At 39.1% G+C, this 22,052-nt stretch overlaps 1 protein-coding gene across 4 annotated transcripts in view; it reads right to left on the bottom strand.

Moving 5' to 3' along the window:
• Positions 1-9,300: 9,300 nt before the first annotated feature.
• Positions 9,301-22,052, bottom strand: part of NAV3 (neuron navigator 3) — a 252,315-nt gene continuing 239,563 nt past the window's right edge. For 3 of the 4 annotated variants that reach the window (XM_042815980.1, XM_042815983.1, XM_042815984.1), the window contains 9 exons: positions 21,637-21,732; positions 21,180-21,348; positions 20,155-20,390; positions 18,125-18,279; positions 17,155-17,226; positions 16,538-16,734; positions 15,789-15,907; positions 13,024-13,227; positions 9,301-10,710 (listed from right to left, as the gene is read on the bottom strand). In XM_042815980.1, coding sequence (XP_042671914.1) covers positions 10,591-10,710; positions 13,024-13,227; positions 15,789-15,907; positions 16,538-16,734; positions 17,155-17,226; positions 18,125-18,279; positions 20,155-20,390; positions 21,180-21,348; positions 21,637-21,732 — 1,368 coding nt within the window. In that variant the 3' untranslated portion in view covers positions 9,301-10,590. The remainder of the gene's footprint in view (positions 10,711-13,023; positions 13,228-15,788; positions 15,908-16,537; positions 16,735-17,154; positions 17,227-18,124; positions 18,280-20,154; positions 20,391-21,179; positions 21,349-21,636; positions 21,733-22,052) is intronic. The other variant, XM_042815979.1, reaches the window with a different exon arrangement.

The following is a 22,052-nucleotide window of genomic DNA, read 5'->3' as shown; positions in this document are numbered from 1 at the left end:
AGCATGAAGTCCACAGTCCTAGAAAAACTCCAGGTGATGCAGAACACTACAGCTGGCAGAACAGCAGCCCTCAACAAGTCTATATGTGCAGTGCATCTGTGTTCTGTGAGAGAAATGTGTCTTGCCCATAGCAACGCTCACCTTCTGCTGCCCACGACCCCTCTCTCATTTCTTCATCCTTGCAGCAGAACACGCATTTAAAGACAGACATGTGAAAACATCTTCAAAAAACACCTCTTCCTCCATCTCTTCCGGCGGAGGAAGAATTATAACACAGATAGGATGTCACAGATGCTCATTATTGCACACAGGTCTTCAGGTGCTCTTGACACCACATCAGAAAATATATGGATTAAAACATAAAATAGGTCTGTCCCTGCACACCTCTCCCATATTATTGTCCCTTATTTCTTTCATCCTTCATTTCCTCAGCACCTGCTATACCAACCTGAAATCCTGCTTACTATCTGACACAGACACTGCCTGCCTGTTATGACCCTCTGCTCCATCGCTATAGGCAGGTTGATGGCATCGCTTACAATGCTTTTGTTCAACTGCTTTAAGAAGAAACCCCTGCTTTGGGTTACCTGTAACATGCTTGAGTTAGATAGGGCTAGCTAACTCAGACTTTTATATTTCTTTAGCTATATCATTTTGACCATTGCTTGCACTGATGAAGCTTATAGGCATGTGTTTCCGAACATAACATTCCACATAGCAGCAGGGAAGACTTTTTCAGGGCAAATGGAGGAGTTGTTTCCCACTCAACTATTTCTTTGCACCCAGAACAAATGGAAGTGACTGCAGCCATCTCAGGAATGATGCTGCTGCCATCTCCTGAGAAAAGCTAGGCTGAGCATGTTTAACAGCACATTATAGTCACCACTGCCAGAGGTTGTGCCTGAGTCCTAATAAAATGGAGTATTTCAGCTTATGGCTGGACCAGTGCAGTCTGTAAATGAGCAATACCTAAGATAGCTGTTATCAAACTAAAAACACAGGATGCAGAAATATGTCTAGCAATTGTATGGAAATTGCATTTGCAGACATAACATTATGTTATTGCATATGAGGTGATTAATCTTCTCTGTTTCCCAGAGGCAAACAGGAAATTCCTGCTCCACTAAGCCATGGAGGACTCCAAGCTCAGCTAACTGTGAGAGCTGAAATTTGGAAGTCAGATATGTAAGTGCTTTTGTGACTTGAACTGAAGTGCTCATCCTTGTCACGTTTAATCATAAGCACAAGGATTTTGAGGAAAATGTCACAAACTACCATAGATGCACTATCCATTGATAGTTTCTGAAAAGTCTGCTGAAGCAGTCATCAGTCTTTATTGGAAGTAGAGCTCAGACTCCTTAGATATCAACCACACTTTGATAACTACTTCAATCTAGTGATTGTTTTTTTTTTTCCTATCCCTTTCTCCACACAGGAGCATATATTTACATGCATTCGCACAGACAAGAAAATGATTCTTATTTTCTAGGATCAGTCGTGTGGGTCTAAAACACTTTTGCAATGTCATTCATTCGCCAAAAGCAGTATCTTCCATGTTCACAAAATGTCCTGGAGGGAAGTATTATATACAACCCCCACACCAAATAAATAGTAGACAATAAGAATGTTAATAATGTCTGGGATTTTCTTCATTAGCAGCATCTAAAGGTGCAGGTTTATGCATGAAGCTGTGCTGAATTGCCATCTGCACCCTGGTGCTGTTAATGAGATTTCTTTCCCATTCATTCCTTAACAATAAGCTCCTCCTGACCTTTGTGAAGTACTTTGAGATGATGCTTGAATAGCACTAAGCAAGTACTAAATAATATCATCTGATAATTATAACTCCAGTGATGGCTATGGAAAAACATTTTCTGCTTTCCTCAGAGCTCATGACTACTTAACAAATATCACTATAGTAACATGACTATTCCTAATTTTCTTCGAAAAAGGCGAAGAAACTTTGGTTTACCGTCAAGACAAAGTGAATCTGTTCTCTAAAACTGATTCAAAATCCCAGTTTTTTTTTTTGTTGTTGTTTTTGTTTTTTAATACAGTGAAAAACTCACCTTTCTTGGTCTGCGAATCATCACAGAAGCATCAGTGCAGATATTATGCTTTTTCTCTGGCAAGCAATAAAGTGAGAGAAATAAACTTCTTTGGATAGATCCAGACACGGTCTGAAAGTTTTGGAACCCTGTCCTTGCTCGGCACATTTCCTGTCTTACATCCCACAGGGTCTTCAAAGCTAAGGAAACTACAAACTATCTGTGGTGCAGTACTGAAAAAACAGTGAAATACTGTTCTTTGGCTTAGCATTTCCTAGTCAGCAGGGAGAGTGGGATAAGGGAAGCCACAGCCCCAGAAACCATGCAACTTTTTCCCTGTGAATACACTGCTGTGGGTGAAGTATCGGGCTTCTTCTCACAGCCTGCTTCCCTCTCCCACTGCTACACCCGCACAAATGCCAGCACTCAGGCAGCAAGCAGGAGACAGTGTGGTTCTGGATGGCTGTTGCCACACTCTGCTCAGCTGTGACAGCATATGCTCAGTGTTCAGAGCCAAAGAGGGACAGGATGCTGTCCTGGCACACTCTGAGCAGTAAGTGGCCTTCTGGGGAGCAAGGAGGTGGTCAAGTGAAATGTGCCAGGGAGGGACAGGTAGCAAAGTGGGGCATCAGCAGGAATGGCAGTAAGAAGAGGAACACTCAAGAAAGGCTAAACACCAGAAAGGCAGAGAGAAGAGGGAAAAACACAGAGGAAAAAACTCTGACAGTACCAAGAGCTATTTTCCCACCCAAGAAAAAAAGTAAAAAAGAAAAAAGGCTAAAATTGGAGTGCTTGGGGGTGCTTTGAGCATATGCCTTCTCTGTTGGAATGGCACCTCCCAGAGTCAGCGGGTTGGCTGCCTCAGCAAGGTGAATCACACCCCAGCTAACACTGAAAGAGCACCCTAAGCCAACTACGATGCTAGCACAAAATGATGGTTTCATAGAGAAAATAAGAATATAAGAATTTCCTTTCCAGATAGAATACTTCATGTTTTCATATCAGAAAGCATGCAAAAAGTTTTGTTCATACCGTTAGCAACAGATCAAAACAACCATGGACTCTGTCCTCTACCCCTTCCTCATATCTTAATAATTTTTAGACCATCTCCAACACTGGAATTCATATTCATGTGAGCTGAAGGTGGCAAGGGTATTCCCCTGCAATCTACCATAGCTTCAGAAGCAGCATTTGGAGCTGAAGCATCACAACAGGGACTCTGGCTCTACAGTGAGAAGCTGAGAAGCTTCACACCCTGAGCCCTAAGCAAAACTTCAGCAGATCTGCAGGCCTTCTGAAGCCGCAATTCATTGAGCTGGCAGGAAACAAAGCCCAAAGCACACCACAAGCAGAGAATATCTGACATTTGTTTATTCTGACATTCTTGGGTGCATCACTTTGGCCTAAAAGGACAGCTTGTGTGGTTGCAGACTTCCTGACCAGCTGTGGTTTGGTATTCAGCAGTCCTGCTGAAAAAGCTAAGGGGACAGAATCAGCAGCACATTGACTTTTTGTGAGCATAGACAGGCAAATAAAACAGAAATCCTTTTTTCTCTTTATCCTGCTCCCTTGAACATCTATTAGACAAAGAGCATTATGCAGCATTCTTGTGCAAGCACAGAGGCTTCTACGGATTTAGCCATGGTTTCCACTTGCAATAGGACATCCCTGATTATTAGGCAGAGTGTTTCAATATAAAACAGCCTTTGGAGCATACATGCTTGTTTTAAGGCTCATATTCAACCTCAGCCTCATGTTTTATGTCTTGATTACTGCACAGCTCAGAAACCCCACAGATATCAGACAAATAGTAAGATAGCATTATAAGTGGTTATAAAAGTTACCCGATTAATTCTGCTAAAGATAAAGTTGAATAATATTTGTGCAGCTCTGTGTAAAGCAATGGAAGGCTCAGTGGTGACACCAAAGTAGCAAGGTCTAAGGATTCGCCCAAATGCAGCAGATGCGGGCACAGAAATGAAGGAAAGAAGCCACTTACCTTCAGAAGGCCTCAGGTATGCAGAGATCCCCAACAAGATACCCTTACCTCCACTGCCAACCCTTACCTGAGGTCTGGGAAGGAACAGAACCAAAATCCACCCCTTCCAGTCACTCCATGCACTGTATGCACCTGATTTCCTCTGAGTTGGCCCTGCCTTCCCACAAGGTACTCACTCACTGCTTCAATTCTTCCTCACTCTGTAACACATACTACAGCTTTTCTGTCTTCCTTGAAGTGAAGTAACCTTTCTATTATCCTGCAACTACAAACAGGCACTTAGATTTTATTGCTAGCAGCTGCTCCACTCCAGAAAAGGAGCCCTCCCTCCATTCTGAGTAGTGACATAGTCCGAAGGTTTTATTCAACTTCAGAGACCATTAGGACAGGTAATATGGCATCTTCCTAAATACCATGCCTAAGTGTGCAATTAAATTATATTTCTTGCATGTAATATTCTGAACAGTCACTACAAACCACATTTAGCTGAATCTCACAGCATTTAGTTGACCATCTTATCCTCTAAAGACAGTGGTTTATGGAAGAATGAATTGCAGGCACTGAAGTCTGAATTAGGAAAACACTTCAGCACATGTTTAACACTATCCAGGGCAAAAATTAAACATTGCTGGGTCATTTGCACTTTAAAGTTATAGGCACTTAAGCTAGAGGTGAAATTTACTTTGTGGATGTAGTGTATTAAATAGGTTGTTGGTATGAAACAGTACTAATCAACTCTCGAACAAGCAGTATTGTTTTAAACTCAGGAAGGTGATGTGTAGATGGCTGAAATTTTTACTAGGAAACTATTTATAATGTATCTGAGATACACTGACACTGCAAAAGAGTAATGCAAAGACATTAAGTGATAATGAGATAAACCACAGCAATAACTAAGAAGGCAATAAAGTTTTCTCACATTGTTAAATTTCTTCCTCCTACTGGGTGAGAAATACATCTCTGCAATGTTAGCTTAGATATAATGTAAGATTTTGAGTCCATTGTGACAGCACCGGATGTAATCAAGCATCAGTACCAGAAGTCTAACACTTAGCCATTAGCTCAACCTGAATTGGCATGGATGGAATACGCTAAAGATTAAGCCAGGTATATAAAGTGCAGTAATGATGGAGTTAAATCATTCATTCTGCCACTTAATTATTTCTTCTAGCTCAGGGACTTCTCTACAGAAACAGTAGATCTTTATTGGATGCAGCCTGCCTGAGTGGAAAAACTAACCTGCATTGAGTTGCACTAAGGAGTCCTTTTTCAGTCTGTGTACGTTTTGTCATTGCACTTATGAAGTGCAGAACACAGGACTATCCAGACATATTTTAGATGCATTAAGTCATAGCTAAAATAGAGTTCACTGATCTAAAGGACTTAATTCACTAAGACCCTGAGGTTTGGTGATACAGCCAATAAGTATTTCGTCTGCTTCTTTCTTCTTTCAGAGCCATCTATTTATGGTGTGATAAAATTATTAGTGCTGGTTATGTGTCATCATGCAAATGCTTTATTTTGGTGCACAGCAGTTACCGGGTGCCTCTTCTTTCAGTTTTGGCATTTAATTGTCAAGATGCATTTTAGTTTCCTGAATTATGTGGACTGATTTAATAAAGCTGCTTACAAAACAAGAAAATACACTGACAAAGACAAAACATTATTTCATTTATGAAATTTATTACTAAAAATAGGACTTCGTGTGCTCAGTCATCGCTATTTATCAATGTTTGCTTAAGGTTACAATTGAACGAAGAACAGTAAATGCAATTTAGTGTAGAAAGGCAAGGTCACGTGGCTTGGGTCTTAGTTAATTTATCTTTCATGACAGATCCTATTTTCTGCTACTGGTATTATTACCCAGCAATACATTTCTTCCATGATAGTGCATCTGCAGCTTACGCACTGTCAAACTTAGTGGTAGCATTTAATTTATGTGACATTATTCAGTTATCAAGAAAAAGTAGTGCACGCTGAGAAACTCAGTGGCTATTTAATAATGGCTTAAAAAATGAATTCTTATGAGTGAGAGCAATGTCTCAAGTACTGTGCTAAAAACACTTCCTTCCATGAGACTGTTCTGTCCTGCTGCTGTTCCTGCCCTGGACACCTGAGTACTCGCTGGTAGGCCTCCAGATGAAGGATAATGGGTAGATGTGCTGACACAATAGCTGCAGAAGGAGCTTGACAATTAGATTTCATACCTTCTCCCTTAAGTAATGGCAGATGGGTAACATGTAGACACTACAACACTGAATTATAGGAAAATCACACTGAATGAGGTATTGCATTAGTCTGTTCTATTCCCCTTCTTGTATAAGACCAGCTCTACATACATCACTTTCAACAGAAACTGATGTAATCCATCCTCAGAGACTGACAGTGATGGAGAAACTTTGTAATTTGTTGTATACACGTATGGTTCTGTATGATATACTGGTATTCGTATCCACATTAACTGGAACACCAATATACAGATGACTTAAGTGACCCAGCAATGTAAGTGTAAAACAGATTCCTTGCAGGATTCAATGGGAGTTCTTTTTGTTACTTACTATCTTCATCTACAAACTGGTTGGTTAGCAGTTTTTGGAAAACAGGGAAGCTGGGGGAGTGATAAATTATACAGATGCCAGTTGTAGATAACGACCTGAAACATTTGGTAGGTTGGGCCGATTTGAATATCCTCATTTAATACAGTTAAATTTGCAGTCTTATATCTAATGAACAAAAAGCATGGCTTATACGGGCAGGATTGGACAAAGTATTTCAAAATGATGCAACATGAAAAGAACTCAGGGTCTCGGTAGATAATTAACTGAACATGAGCCTGCAGCAGAACGATGCAATTAGAGAGTGAATGTCACCACTAAAGCCTAAGCAGGGAAAATACGAAGTGGGAGTAGGAAGGTGACATCAGCCCTGCCTGTAGCATAAGTAAAGTCATCACAGGAATACCACGTACAATTCTGATACCTGCACGTCAGACACGACAAGATGAAGAGTTCAGAAAGTCTTCCAAAAATGTGTTGAAGTCTGTGTGGTATGCCTTTCCACGAAGAGATGAGAATGAGCAAGCTACTTGCTTTACAAGAGAGAAGCAAGAAAGACTGCTATCTAACCATAAAATATGCTTTTGATTGTGGTTTTTTTCTTAGTATAAGAGGAAAAGGCATAACAAAAGGCAGTTTGGGGTATTTTTTCTCCCGGAAAGCAGGAATTTTGTGAGATCTAACTACAAATAAAGCACTCAAAAAACAAACCAATCCAGTGAATAATTAGCCATGTTGACAGCAATACGCTCGATCTTCTAATCCACACTTTAATCTTTCCAAAGATATGGCAATTTCAGGGAAATAACAGACCTGCTGCTGAGGTTTAGAGCTGAGGTGCTACCACTCACAGGATCATAATGATCTCTTCCAGCCTCAAAATACCTTTGATTATCTAACTAACATATTTCTACTTGCTTTCTTTGAATTCTGTTAAATTACCATGATTTATACCTGCTGAGGAAGTGTCCCTGAATCCTTCAGATTTGAAAATGAGACATAATACTGCACCAGTTGTTCTGCGCAGGTCCACCACCACTGAAATCAATATCCTTGAATTTGAAGAAAATCTTGAAAATGGGAAACCTGTAAAGTTGTTTCTGAACTCCACAGCCTGCTCTCACCATGGAAACAGTTGGCCTAAAATAATACTGAATCCTGGAAGTAGAAGCAGTACTTTACTTTGTTTTTACCAAGATAGTTCTACTGAATTCAGAACATCACATTCTTCATTTTGTCACGTCGCTTCTGTGTTTTTGTTTGACATAATATAGAACTGTTATGGTCCTGACTGCAAAAACACCAGACTGTGTTTTCAATAAATAATTCCACTTTAATGGCAAAGTAATAATTTAGACAGATACAGTGTGCACACCTGCAAAAAAAATATACGCAAGCTGGTTTACAAGCTAGAGGAACAATAAACCAATAGAAAATACATCATCCAGTTAAGTCCGATGACACCAAATACTTATTATTATTAGGGCTTTACAAAGACTACAAAACTTTTCAGATGATTTATTTCACTGTTTCTGTCTATTTACACGATATGTTACATCAAAAATGTACAAAATATAAAATGTATACAGACAAATGTTTCACAAACAATTTCTGAGTTGTAAACTAGGTGGACTCACTGAGATGTATTGCAGGAAGTTTCGTGTATGTGGTATCGTGTGTTTGTGTGTTAAATATGGCAGGAAGAGATCTGCAAGCTTGCTCAGAGCACAGGTACAGGAAAGAGTAACTTTCCTTTAATTCTTTGAGTCGGTCAGGATATATGCACTGACATTTTACAAACAGAAACAGATCCAGCTTCTGGGGCCATGATGTTGGTCTGGCTGAATCCGACATGCATAACATCAGTTGGAGTTTTAATTAGGGCAATAGCACCGTGTAGGAACCTCTAGATTCAGTGATGCAGCTCAGTGCCATTTGAAAACTGCATTGATTTATCTTTGTTTTACAGCGAGTGACCACGGGGTGGCCACAGTTAATAGCACCAAATACACATCCTGAAGGTAACATCGATGGAGGTGTACAGGACACATCTACACAATGCCAAAGCCCTTGGATACCTTCTGGTTTATATGCACCTATTTGAACCGGATGCCTCTTGTGGTAAAAAGGGCACTTCTGATTATTCTGAGCAGTTTTAATGCAATCTGGTTGTAGCCTGCCATGACATATGCACTTAAATCATTTCCAGATGTTCAGTCCCCCAAAATGTATTGGTTTCATAGAGATATCGAAACATGGTCACTGTAGCATTGATAGCTCCTGCATAGTCATAACAACTGTAAGTACAGGACAAACACACCAGGTAAGAACAGCTTTTAAGGTTTGCATTCTGTATTTGTTTGTAACATACTAGAAATCTCAGCAAGTGAAACATCTCTTAACACCAACAGAATAAAATACAATTTTTTGTTTGTTTGCTTGTTTGTTTTTATTTGATTTGTGCAAGGCTTTTTTTTTTTTTTTTTTTTTTTTCTTTTTCTTTTTTTTTTTTTCTTCATATATTTACATTACCCACCCAATAGACTGTGCAAAACCAACCCACTTTTACAGTATAAACTCTTCCTCTTCCACAGTGGACATCACTGCTTCAGTGTTCCTCTATGCTGAATTTTTCATGTACAACAATAGCAATCAAAACAACATGCTAAAACCAGAAAAAGGAAAAAAAGAAACAAAACAAAACCAAAACCATATATTTGTGCTCATGCTGCATCAAGTGCATCCAGCTCTGCTGGATAAAAATTCAAAACATCTGTCCTCCAAAAACTCCATTCCATGGGACCAAATGGATTTGAGCCGATTTTCTCAGCGTTTAGGTGGCAGTGGAAGTGGGTTTGGGTTCCTTGTGTATTTCTGAGGGTAGGCAGAGCAATCTATTCACAAGATAAAAATATTATATAGCAACTGTTCTTTCTCCTATCCATTTCTTTAAAAAATCATGATATACAGATATGAGGCTACTGTGTTAACTGACGGTTTCTCATTAGTAAATGAAGAAAAAAACAGTGTAAATTACCAATGGTTTAGGAATTAAACCAACTGTAAAACTGTTCTAGAAATCTGTTTTAAGGCAGTGAGACAGCACCATAAGAAATGTTCCTTCTTTCACTGAAAAGGCTCAAACAAATGAAGCCCTAAGAAGCCTTTAATCAGTGTTGGATAATAATTGGTATAAAACTGTTGTTAAGGAGTGGGCAGGTGGTTAAAAAAGACCTTTGTGGTAAAAACAACTTTATAAAATCTGTGACTCGTATACTAAAAACTTGATGGAGCGCATCACCGTGACCATGGCAGTTAGAATTAAATTGGCACTTATCCAGCATATCACAGTCATGTTTTCTGGTGATTGCACAATACTGTTTGTGCTTTCTGAGTTATGATCATCATCTTTGATTCATTTTGGAATGGGCAGTAGCGTACAACACCAACACCACTGCAGTCCTGTGACCAGCACCACGTGGCACAACAGAGGTTAGAAGAGAATTAGAAGGACTGCATTGTGTATGCAGCACCTCAGGGTAAAGGAAAGGGAAAAAAAAAAAAAAAAAAAAGGAAAAAAAACAACAAAAGAACAAAAGAAGTTGCACTGTAAACTTGTACAGATAAACAGAGACAGAGAGAGAGCAGAGAGAGCAGAGAGAGCGAGAGAGAGAGAAAAAGAGAGAGAGAAAAAGGAAAAAAAAATTCCAGTTTGGCTAACGTGTGCAATCTGCTTAGATGCCCTCGATCCAGGGCCCCTTCCAGTTGACAAATGGAGTCTCACTTGGCTCCATAGGTATCAAAATGCCTTGAAATTAAGCTAATTCAAGCTCTCCACTTCAATTTTTCTTCCTGACTTTGCAGTTAGGTCTCCTGCCTATCTACAACACACCGTTCTCATTCAGGGACCTCGGCGTGCTGCTTTAATACTGGCAGTGGTCTCGTGGAAGCAGATATTACCATAATCCTCCACCAAGGGCTGTCCATTTCAGAGAGTCGATTCAAGGGATGAATCCAAAATGTCATCGTGGTGGCTGGTGCTATCGCTGTCACAGCTTTGTGCGCTCGAAAAGTTGGCTGCCTCTTGAAGCCTCATTAGCATATTCATCTGAAAGAAGAAAGAAATGTTTACATAATCTTGTCTCATTTAATGCTGCAGCAGCCGTGTTAAAATTTAATTAAGCTGCCTTGCTGTACGAGGTGTGCTGGTATCTAGCTGAGGGGACTGTACAAAAGGATTTCTGAAAGGGCAGGGAGTCAGCAGCTCCTCCTGGTACCCTTTTTGCTGCCTTCTGGTCTTTAAATAGCAATGTGAGTTTAAAGGTCCGGAGAGCCAGAGGGATATAATGAAGCTGCCTGATAGCTCTCTTTCATTCAAGGGTGAGAATGGCTGCAGCTGCACCACCAGCAGGGGAAGGAAGCCATATCACAGCCGGACATCTGGGCCCATATTTGCAGACAGTAGAGCTTCCAGATCATTTTGGATGGCAAAGAAGTATCACACTGGAAAAGCAACTGCAAACAAAATCACACTAACATAGCCACTCTGCAAGAGAGAGAATGGGAGGGAGTGGGCGTGGGGTGGTTTGAGGCCAGCTGCTTCCTAAAAGGGTCCCATTTGCTGCTGAAGGAACAGCCTAGCAGAGAGCAGCAAGAGAACCCCCTTCCCAGGAGAGTGGAACCCCAAATAACTCATTAGGAGTATAACTCATCAACTCAAATTGTTAGGATTTGAGGCCACCTAAAAACAAAACATCAAAAAGCAGCAATAGGCCCCAGAAAATTACTTGGGTGTTTGTTGCTCTACCTGTATAATTACCAGGATTTTATTTATAAAGTATCTACTTTTACTAGCATTCTCAGGGCTTCAAGAGATGTTGACACTGCTTTAGAGTTTTTTTAATGAATAAATAGGTTGTTCATGGGAAAAAACAGGTAATGAAAAAAAACAGAGGCAAAGGTACATCCTTGTATATGCACATTAAGCTCTTTTTCTCTGTTTTCTGGGGAAACTTTACATTTCTGTGGTTTCTGTGGGATGCTATTTGCAAAGATTTCTCATAGAATTGAAGAGCATTTAATACTCTTTAATGCTATCAGGAAGCTTTTGCTGAAGGTTAAGAAGTATTCATGCGGAAGAATACTAGATACATGCATTGGGTGTGTAATACAGCCTTCCTGTCAAATGTCCTGCTTGCACAAGCACAGTGTTTAGATATGATCACGCTCCCCTTGTGTCGCTGTGTCTCCCTGTGAGCTCCACCTCAAGCCGCACATTCACAAGTTTCATCTTCTGACAACTGGTCAGATAGAAGAAGCTGTAAACAACAAATGATCACAGTGTGCAGGGAGCACGGGTGACAGGATGCTGAAATCTGCCTACCCAAGTATAGTGACCTTAGTGGAAGGAGATGCATGTGTGCTGGAAGCCTGGGCAATATGCTCACTGAGAGGTCAAATCAAAGGGCCAAACAATCACTCCAAATCTTTTGCTTTGGAAGATGAGATCAGATGAGCTGATTTCCTACACTTGGGATGCAAGGTCTGATTTGGGTACCAAATGCTTCCCCATACATTTCAAGGAGGCTGAAAAGTCACTGCTTTAGCATTGGTAAGAGTTTAATGCATTTTCCTCCATGAAATTCCCTTCTTCTGAGAGCTCCCTGTATTCCAGAGATACTATTCTCTACAATAATACTACAAATTATGATTGAAAGTCAATAGAAGAAGTGCTATATGGGAAGAGCAGTTCAATAAAGCAATTTAATATCCCATTATCACAAGCAGCAATGGTTAATCTCAAACATTTGGGATCACATTTAGGTAAAATGATATATGGCATTTAGGGAAATCGACCTCTTATCTTTGAAGGGCATTATATTTGCATTCTTTTTACTTTAAGAGTCTTATACAGTCACAAGTTTTCTTGAAACGTTCAGAGGAAAGGAAAGGTAACTCTATAATTTGCATTTCCACTAAATTCTCTACCATAGCAAAGTTAGATTATGTGAGTTTCTCAGTTATCCCTTGTACATATATATATATATATAGAGAGAGAGAGAGAGAGGATATCCTTCACACATAGGATGTACATGACAAATTGGCTGACCTGGAAAAGTGTATTCAGAGCAAGCTGATTAAGCAAGTTGCTTAAGAGTGGTACCTGAATGATGAGTACTAGATACATGGAAACACTTCTGGGCAGATAGAAAATGCTTGTGATTTAGGGACCCATCACTGTGAAGGTGATTCTTGCCCTTTCTTTTTTTTTCCTTACTTTATCTGACACACAGTAGACTTCATTTTAAAAACACAGTTTGGAACAGGTACATAACATATTTTTTTACTGTATAATGTACAGTTTAACATGTGACATCAAGGTATATATTGAAAATCATTTTTCCCTAAGTTTAAGTCATACCAAGGGATCCCCCTCTGTATCAGTCTGTGGAACATGCTTGGAGGTTGTTCCTTCTTTTGCTGATGCATAACCTTCATAACCAACATCTTCTGGTCTTAACTGGAGTAACGATGGCCACTCATGCTGTAGAGATGCAGAGCTCCATGGATATGTGTCAGCTACCCACTTGGAGGGATCTTCCCAGGGTGCCCTCTTACCATACATCTGCAGTGTGAATATAACACAGGTAAGTATCCAATAATTTTCACTACTGGTTTTAATGGCAGACAAAAGTCATCAAACTCATTTAAACCTTTCTAGTAAAAGTTTGCTTTCAAACATGCTCAGCACTCAGATATGATAACACACTGAAAAGATTTCATCCCCATTAGTGCTCCTTCAATACTCAGAATGGATGCAAGTTGAACAGCACTCTGTAACTAGTGATACTTGTAGGCAACGGTACGAGCTACAAGCCTTTGGTATGAGAAACGAGACCTTTAGGTAACTTGCCTAAGATGTAAGGTGAAATTATCTTTGATCTATCTAAAACATTCAAGTTAACTGGATTTTATTTAAAGTGAATTAGGAAGTGCCAACATTGATTGTTTTTTTCTCCTAGCAAAATGGGATGCAGAAGCAGACATCTGTACAAACCCTGAGATCTTTCACAAGGTTAAGAGAAGAAATTCACAAAGGACAAGTTTTCCCCATTGTTAAGGGCTTATAAATCTGTTAAAGGCTTATAAATCTGTAATGCCAGAATGAAGGAAGAATGAGAATACTATATGTTTAGGAGGTCCGGTAACTTCCTCACTAAAATGCACCTTCTGTACTCTGCTGTTCACAAGCAACAGGTCAACTGAGAGACCCTTGGCTGCAGTTTGACAGATCTCCTTTAGCTGTGCTGCCTTCAGTGACAATGACACATGGGACTTGGGAGCCCGCTACCAGGGTCTTCCATGATCTCTCTCAGCTCAAACAACTTCACACAGTCCAAGAAAAAGCATAACACTGGCGGAGGCATTTAGATGGGCTGTACTCCTAACATGAGTCAAACAGCAAAGGATTCTAGTGCTGAAGCCAGAGAGAAGAGTTGTGCTTATTATTGCAACACCTGCTTCCAGGCACTTGCTGGATCCAGATTTTCAGGTTAGGCAGCCCAGTTCCCTGTATTGTATACAGAAATACTCAGACTTCTGCCCTAAACAGAGGCACGGCTGCTTAGAAAGGATTTGATTAAACAAGCCAAGAAGAAATGTTTCTTAGCAAGCTGACTCCTATCTCCTGGCTGTAGGTAGCACTGCCTCTCATCTGAGACAAACAGTGGCTAAAACCTTCCTGGAAGCTGGGGCAAGGTTTGTAAACTGCATGTTTGACAAGTGAGCTTACAAAGCACCAGGCTAGAAAGTAATTTTCTACCCTTCCCTGGTTCCAGGAACATCTAACTATATCATATAAAAGGTTTCTGTTTATTGTTAGTAATGCTGTTCTTTGGAAGGCATCCTAAGCATATAAAAAGTGGAATGGCTCATGAAACAACATATTTTCTTCTGTCTGCTGCCATCTTCTGCTCCAAAATTGAAGTTTTTATTTAAGGAGTTACCCTGCATACTTGGAAAAATATGAACACGATGAATATCCCTGTGTTTTTATGGCTGATCTAAACAAGTGCTCTTAATCTCACTGTGGCTGTTCCAGTGGATGTTTGGCACTTTTTTGCACAGCATAGACACGCTGTAATTTCCAGAAAGATAAGCAGTTCTAGGATTGTGTGAGATATTCAACAGGCAAGATGTGAAACTTCCATCTTGTCAGCATGCCACTATGTCAGTACAAGGCGATAAAGAACCTGCAGCTGCTTTCATGGATCTTTGACTGTTCCATAACAACCCTCTCTGCATCATGAAGTAATTTCTTTTGCTGTCATGTGTGGCAAAAAAAAAAAAAAAAAAAGAAAGTCTTTTCACAATGGGCCTTGCCAGGGGGCACAGAGGAGTTGCAGACATAAAAGGAAAGGAAAAGAGAGAAAGCCAAATACAAACAGAAAAAAAAAAAAAAAAAGGGATTAATTGCAAGATTTAAGTTTGCTCCAAACCTGTGCAGAGGTCCCAAATCATAACCTGTATGGAACAGTTTACAGTCCTTGATACTGTGAAACTATTCATAGTCCTACTAAAATTACTATTAAACATTATTTGGTTCAATATCAATAGACAGAGAATGCTACGAGACTGGAACTGGTGTTAAAGCCTAGGTGTGGAGAAGACATGATGGAGGGAACAATGAAATACTCTGAACTGATAATGCTGTTATCCACAATGATAATTACAGTCATTAGAAAGCCCATAATGAGAAAGAGATAAGGAAAGAACAAAATTCAGGGGAAGACAAGTGGCGGTGCAAGATACAAAGATGAAAAGGGACAGATCTTCATGCTCAACATGGCCAAAAAGTAAATTATCTCCGTCTTCTAAATGGTGAAAATATACTTGTTCACAAGCTTTCCTCCACATGCCTGCATGTGTACTTCTCTACATGTTGGACAAGATCAGGCAGACTAAAGCTCTTTTCTTACACCAATGTAGAATCTACTAACTCTCACATCCAGAGGTAGACTGAGACCTGCTCAGGTTATGAGCAAGTCAAAAGGAGCCAAACATTAATATCTATGATCTCTTCAGAGTTTTTTTCTTATAAATTCAACAGTATTTACAATTGGATGCATTAGTTAAATGTAACTTAGAGGAAGCCTATAAGCAATTGTTAGGAAGCAAATGACATACCTGAAGTCCTTCTCTCACTGCTTCCAGAAGATATGGCACCAAGGAGTAGTTCCAGAGGTCTGTGAACCACACTCTGGAGCCGTCAACATCCATGGGACAAGGGAGGAAAAGGCGGGGACCTGAGAAGTCAAATTGTGCATTGAAAAAGTACCCCTAGTAAGCCCACTGAAAATAACCTTTATAAAATTTAAAAAGTGGTATTCAAGCATAGAGAATACAAATACAGGACTACAGTATAGGATCTACCAGTAACCTGTTATTAAAAATGAACTAGTGTCACTTTATCCAGTTCTATGGTCAGATGAATACTCACCAGTTTTACTGCCAAACCAGTGTAAAAAGATGACTTGCTAACAAAGCTTTTCCACTAAAAGACCTCAGGTATATCTTCCACTAGTTTGCAGAAATGACAGTCCAAGTGTTTTTACTGCTTTGATTATGCTGCAGCGTGATGGCCAGAAAAAATAAAGCTTAGCAAAGTTGTTGTTGAGGTAATATTTTGTGAAGTTATTTTCTTAAGATGATAGCAATTTACTTTAAAATCTTTAGCAACCAAAGCACAGACACCAGGAAATATATACTATCTTTTCATTTCAGCCTTGCTGGCAACACTAACTAGGTGAACTCCTCACACTTATTTTGTATTTATCACTGACAGATGACAAATTTTAAAAAGAGAATTCAACTTTCACAAACCTCTGAAATAGTCAGCCTGTGTCTTTATTTCAAACCAGTTTGCTAAGACTCACCAATGGTTACATCTGAAGAGCTGTGTGTTTCTAGGAAGCTGTTGAGATGATGCCATGTTTTTGGGATCCAGTCAATGATTTTGATGAGCTCATTATTGCGTATGTTCTTTTCTATTTCAGTCTCAATTAGTTTCCTTCTCAGGTATCTTCCTAAGAAACCTTTAACAGGCTCAGTGTGATTAGCACACAGCACCCACCTAGGTAGAAAGGATAAATGTCAAGTAGCAATGAATTACAAGTAGAGTTCCTCTTTAACAGGTAGATGACAATAATGTCATACGCTTCTAAATCTTGTGAACCGGCAAGTATAAAACTGCATTACTGCTCACTGTCACAGTTCTTAGCAGGAATTCAAGACACTGCTGAAGACAAATGGAATGCAAGAATGCCATCATGCTCAGAATAGTGCTAGAAACGCTGGAAAGCATCTCGTTTTTTTTTTTTCAACATTCCCAAGCACCATACTGAGACCTCTCAGTACAGGGAAAGTCACAGAATCTCAAACATTCTCCTGTGATGAGACACAAGATCAATGTTTATTGAAGAGCTAGTCAGAGGAGCAGGGAGCTTGAGACTTCTGTGCAAACACAGACATAGTAAAAACAAAGTGAAGGTACCTGAAATTGTGATGCAGCTCCAGATTTGGTGAGGAGGAAACTCCCTGGTTCATAGTTCCAATAATATAGGGACTGGAAAGAGAATTAGCATGTTTCGTTGAGGGATAATCTTTTCAGATATTCAGAGAATATTCTTAATCTTATTTGTGCTAGGCTAATTTTGAAGAGTGTGGATGTGTTATAATTTTAGATTTAAGATATTGTGCAGTATCCCCTTTTGTAATTCTTGTTCTCGTATGATTTCCCTCTCTATACATTTGTAGTTCACCATCACTCATCTATAATACAGAATAAATGAGGCAACTCTGATCATATGCCTCATTATTTTGTGGGAAGCTCAGAATTTTAATTTCAGACGACAATGAATCTCGTGCGTAAGACGTAGCATTCAGCAATTTTTATGAGGGGAAATGCCTATGATGGTGCTTTTACAGTAAAAATAGTCAGTGGCCAATAAAAATCCCAGAAAACATTGTTATTCTTGCTTGGCAATAAAGGACATTCAGCTAACTCCATACTTCTTCACTATTATAACTCACAGAAAAAAAAAACCAAACTATCCACAGTTGCTTCTCCATGGCATGGTTCATGTGTTCCCACATGTCCCAAATTCCCCTATTATAAAGCACATTTATTATTCTTTCCCATAAGCCAACCTCATGGTACTAATGATCTTATGTGACCTGTCAGGGCAAAAGAGATAAGAACCTAATTCAGTCAAGTACGTCTTAAATTCAGTCTCAGTGCAGTGCAAGGGATCATAAAGTAAAGTTGGCACATAAGTACTTGGCTGAAGAGGGTCAAAATTGTTCAAGTGCTTAAATTGAAGGTGCTGTACAGAAGCCTTGCTGACAGCCTAAGGGAATCTAAGTATTTACTGGAACATTTCATTTTGCAAAGTAACAAACAGCTTTTACTGTAATGTGAGTAAATGTGATGTGAGAAAGCGGAGAAAAGAGCTTCTACTTACCATTTATTGTATTTACAATTGAGGAAACCATTGAAGATGTCACTTAGTGAACTGATATGGTGGAGGTTATCCAGAATTATGACCACAGGGAGGTCAGCACCGTTGTTGTCAGCACTGCATTGCTCAGCTAGGTTAGCTAGGTATTGTCGCAGATCCTTCAGCAGAATTAACAAAAACCATGAAAGATTAGCCCAGTTAGACCACAGATGTAATTTCGGGGGAAAAGAACTTCAGAAAAAGAGGTTGCTACAGAGTTTCACCACTGTGGACTGCTCAGCTGGATGAGCACATGCTTCTTAGACGGGACAACACTGAAGCCACGTGCTAGGAAGAACAAAGGCTCTAAACTTAAGGCAAACGACTGAAACAGACACATTCCTATTTGGTGGATACTGTTCTTAGAAACCTGCTGGCAAAATAAGTCCAGTAGAAAACAGGTTGCAATAAAATATCCTACCCATTTTTATGAATGCCACATATATATATATATATAACAATGAAACAAACCAAAATCCAAAAAACAATGAAACAAAATCCAACCAAATTGTCACACAAACTAAGCATATTGAACTGCTCCCATAGATATCTCCTTTCATTATTCTCCTTGAAAACCTGATCTTTTGGGGTTTCTATATCACATCTTACAGTAAAGATCCTCTTGTGAATGTTTTTTTTTTTTTTTTTTCCTGTCTGGATGTCATTTAGTGCTGAAGTAAAAGCAAGCCTTCTACAATCAAAATATTTCATATTTTCCTTGATGCTTTATTGCCCTTGATGTTCTGAGCTATACAGTTTTATAGCTCTTTCCCTAGAGGTAACTAATTGCGACAGTGTTAGGAATGTTCAATATTATAGGCAAAGCTCCTATTGTCATTTCACTTCCTGGACTGAGGATAGCAGAATCTTCTTCTCTTTAAAAAGAACATGTAATATTTTTCTTATTTCAAGAATGATTTTTCTTTGGCTTTCTATGCTCAGGTTTCTCTAGGGAACATCATGGGCTTCTTCCAAGAAAAAGCACCATCTGTGTTGTTTGAGCACACTTGGCATTTGACAATGATGCTTTTTCTTTTTTACTACAAACTCAAAATCTCTATGCAAATAGAAAGGGGGAGGGCGGGTGGGGGCGGAAGAAATCCACCGCATATATCAAGCAATTTACCAGTAATCTAAAAGCTTGCTCATTTGTGGGACAATTTCCATTATAAATGTATATGCAGTATAGCAATAAAACATGAGCACATTCCCCGCCAAAGTAAAAGGCACCACAAATCTTCTGTATAAAGACAATGGAAAGCGATGTTTGTACTGGAATGGTTCTCTCACCCCTTTGAGATCTGTATGTTCTTCCTTCTTATATTATGTTAACATTCATTATGTTCTGTGCAAGTCAGAAAGCTCTGGACAAAACCTTTCATTTTCTTTTCCCGGGGTACCAAGTTAGGAGTATACCCAATCTAGGATAGCAAGTGATTAGTATGATCTGGGGCTGCCACAGTAGTCACGTTAGAGGCTTGCTAATTTGAGCCACGTAAATTGCTCTGACTGTGACAAGATGTCACATTTAGGCAATTTTACTATGGTCAGCTTCCTGACCGATGTACAGCAGAAACCATGGGAGTAGTCATATTTGTAGCTGATTGCTGCACCCAAGAGAGTGGTTCAAAATTCCCATTCTCAAATCTTCACTAAAAATAGGCTGCTATTGCCACTATACAAAAGCAAGCTAGACCAGCTGTTCTATAACGTTTCTGATGAAGGAATTACAGATACATCAAGAATTGACATGTGACTGTGCACACGGCCTTAAGATAGATTTCCTCAAATGAGGAAAAATTCTGTTTTTCCTTCAGTGCTTCAATAGTTTGTTTAGAATAGAAAGATTTGGTCTTTATTCTTAACTGGGATTGGAGAGTGAATCCTTGTCGAAAAAGATGCTAACTGAGCAACAATCAGTATGCCAGCTAATGGTATACTCTATAATCTCCCTACAAACCAGGCAGTAAGTTATTATTTCATTTCTAACTTACCTTGCTTGACTTGTGATCTACATTAAAGGTTGTAATGGCATCTTCAGTTTTTTTCCTCCCAGATTTAGTTATAATATATTCAGCCAGCCTATTAGCTAAATAGGTTTTTCCTGTGCCACTGGGTCCCGAAAGAATAATTCTGCGATGCTCCATCAGTAAATTAAAGTACCGCTGGGTAATTGGCTTAGGAATTAATGTGTCAAACACAAAACTGTCCAAACTGTTTTCTTCCACTCCTGGGAAAGAAAGAAAAGAAAAATGGCTTGTCTTCATCCATGCTAAAGTAAGTACAGGTTTGGACCAGCATCCGATGACATCAGTGCCATGCTCTAAGCAAGGTGAGATACTTCCTAAACCAAACACCTGTCAAGGGCTCTGCTAATGTGGAAATGCTGATATCCTTATGCAGGGCCAAAACATAAAACAGTGGCAGTGGCAGTGTGACTAAATGGATGGGAGAAAGCATATCAAAGTAAATGTGAAGAGAAGGCTCAGTGAGGCAAAGATGCGTGTTTCAGACACTACAGGCAACTATGATAAAAAAAAAAAAAAGGACAATTTGACAGCTACAGGAGTTACTGGTTGTCACATCCATACATGGACAATTCTGAAGGCCACTCTCCACTCCAACAGCAAATCCCTACAGCTTTCAAAATGTTTCAAATTTTTGCTGAAGAATTGGGTAATACATACATATTTTTTGTCACAGTCTATGGGTTTTTTCCTGTTTGTTTGCTTGCTCTTCCTTGTCCACTATTCAGAAATTTACACTTTGTTGTGGTAATTTGACAATTAGACAGAGGAGAGAGAAATTCTTAGGTTTACCTCAAAATGTCCCTGTGATAGGTACTGTACAATGTCATACAGAAATGTGTGACATATGTGCCAAATGAATCCTTGAACTGGACACAAAATACAGAAAGGTCAGGCTTTAGGAAAGAAAAAAGAAGGAAAGAAAAAAGAAGGTATGGAGAAATGCATTGAAGAGCTGTACAGTGTCTGCAAAAATATTCTTAGGGTTTTACCTTTCAGGTTCACAGTGATGATGTTATTATCTCCAACCAGATATCCACAAGGCAGCAGTTCAGGCACTTCTAGGCTATGGGCTCTAGTTACATCCCCTATACAATAGCTAGCAATGCAGTCAGAGTTTAAACCCAAGCTAGCAGCTGGATCCACTCGGAAAATATATTCCTGAAATTATAGAAAAATATAAGATGTAAAAGTGGATACAGTTATTGAATGAAAGCAGTATACCAAAGTACAGATGAATTCATTTGGAGAGGAGATTCTTGCAGTCAAATTCAATAGGAACCACCTATGATCATGAAAAAATACAGCAACATTAACAGTAAAGGTTAATGGTGGTGTTAGCTATATATTAAAAAAAATGACTTGGTAAGACAAACCAAACACATAGGCTTTTTCTTAATTGAGAAAGGATATTGAATTAATATTTAAGTTATGTTTTTAGTACCTTACCTTAAAGAGACGTCTGATTACACCATCTAAAACGTCCCATTTTGTTTTGCCACTAACTCCAATTGATCCTATCAGATACGTATGCGACTTTTGATCCTGAAAAGACAGATACTTTGAGAACTAGACTAAAAATGGTGGCAAGAAATTTGCTATAAAGACTCCTGATTTTCCCAAATAAAGAAAAGTAGCATTATTTGGTATGTGATGTTACAAGTTTGTTAACAGCCTCCATGCCAGAAAAAGGTATAGGTAATATTACTTTGGTACATATTTATACAGAAGGAAATAAAGTATCTTATTCTTCTATAAGCTTTCACCAATAATTGTAAAGAGTTGAATGTAAATAAAAGTTGCACTGTGTTTATAATTTTTCTGCAACACAGAACATGAATAAACAACTCTATTTCAAACTGATT

This window comes from Centrocercus urophasianus, unplaced genomic scaffold (assembly GCF_019232065.1).
Source record: "Centrocercus urophasianus isolate 14NV4802_14NV808 unplaced genomic scaffold, USGS_Curo_1.0 seq_15, whole genome shotgun sequence".
Lineage (NCBI taxonomy): Eukaryota > Metazoa > Chordata > Aves > Galliformes > Phasianidae > Centrocercus > Centrocercus urophasianus.
Note: the sequence above shows the minus strand (reverse complement) of the source record. Positions and strands in the feature narration are given on the sequence as shown.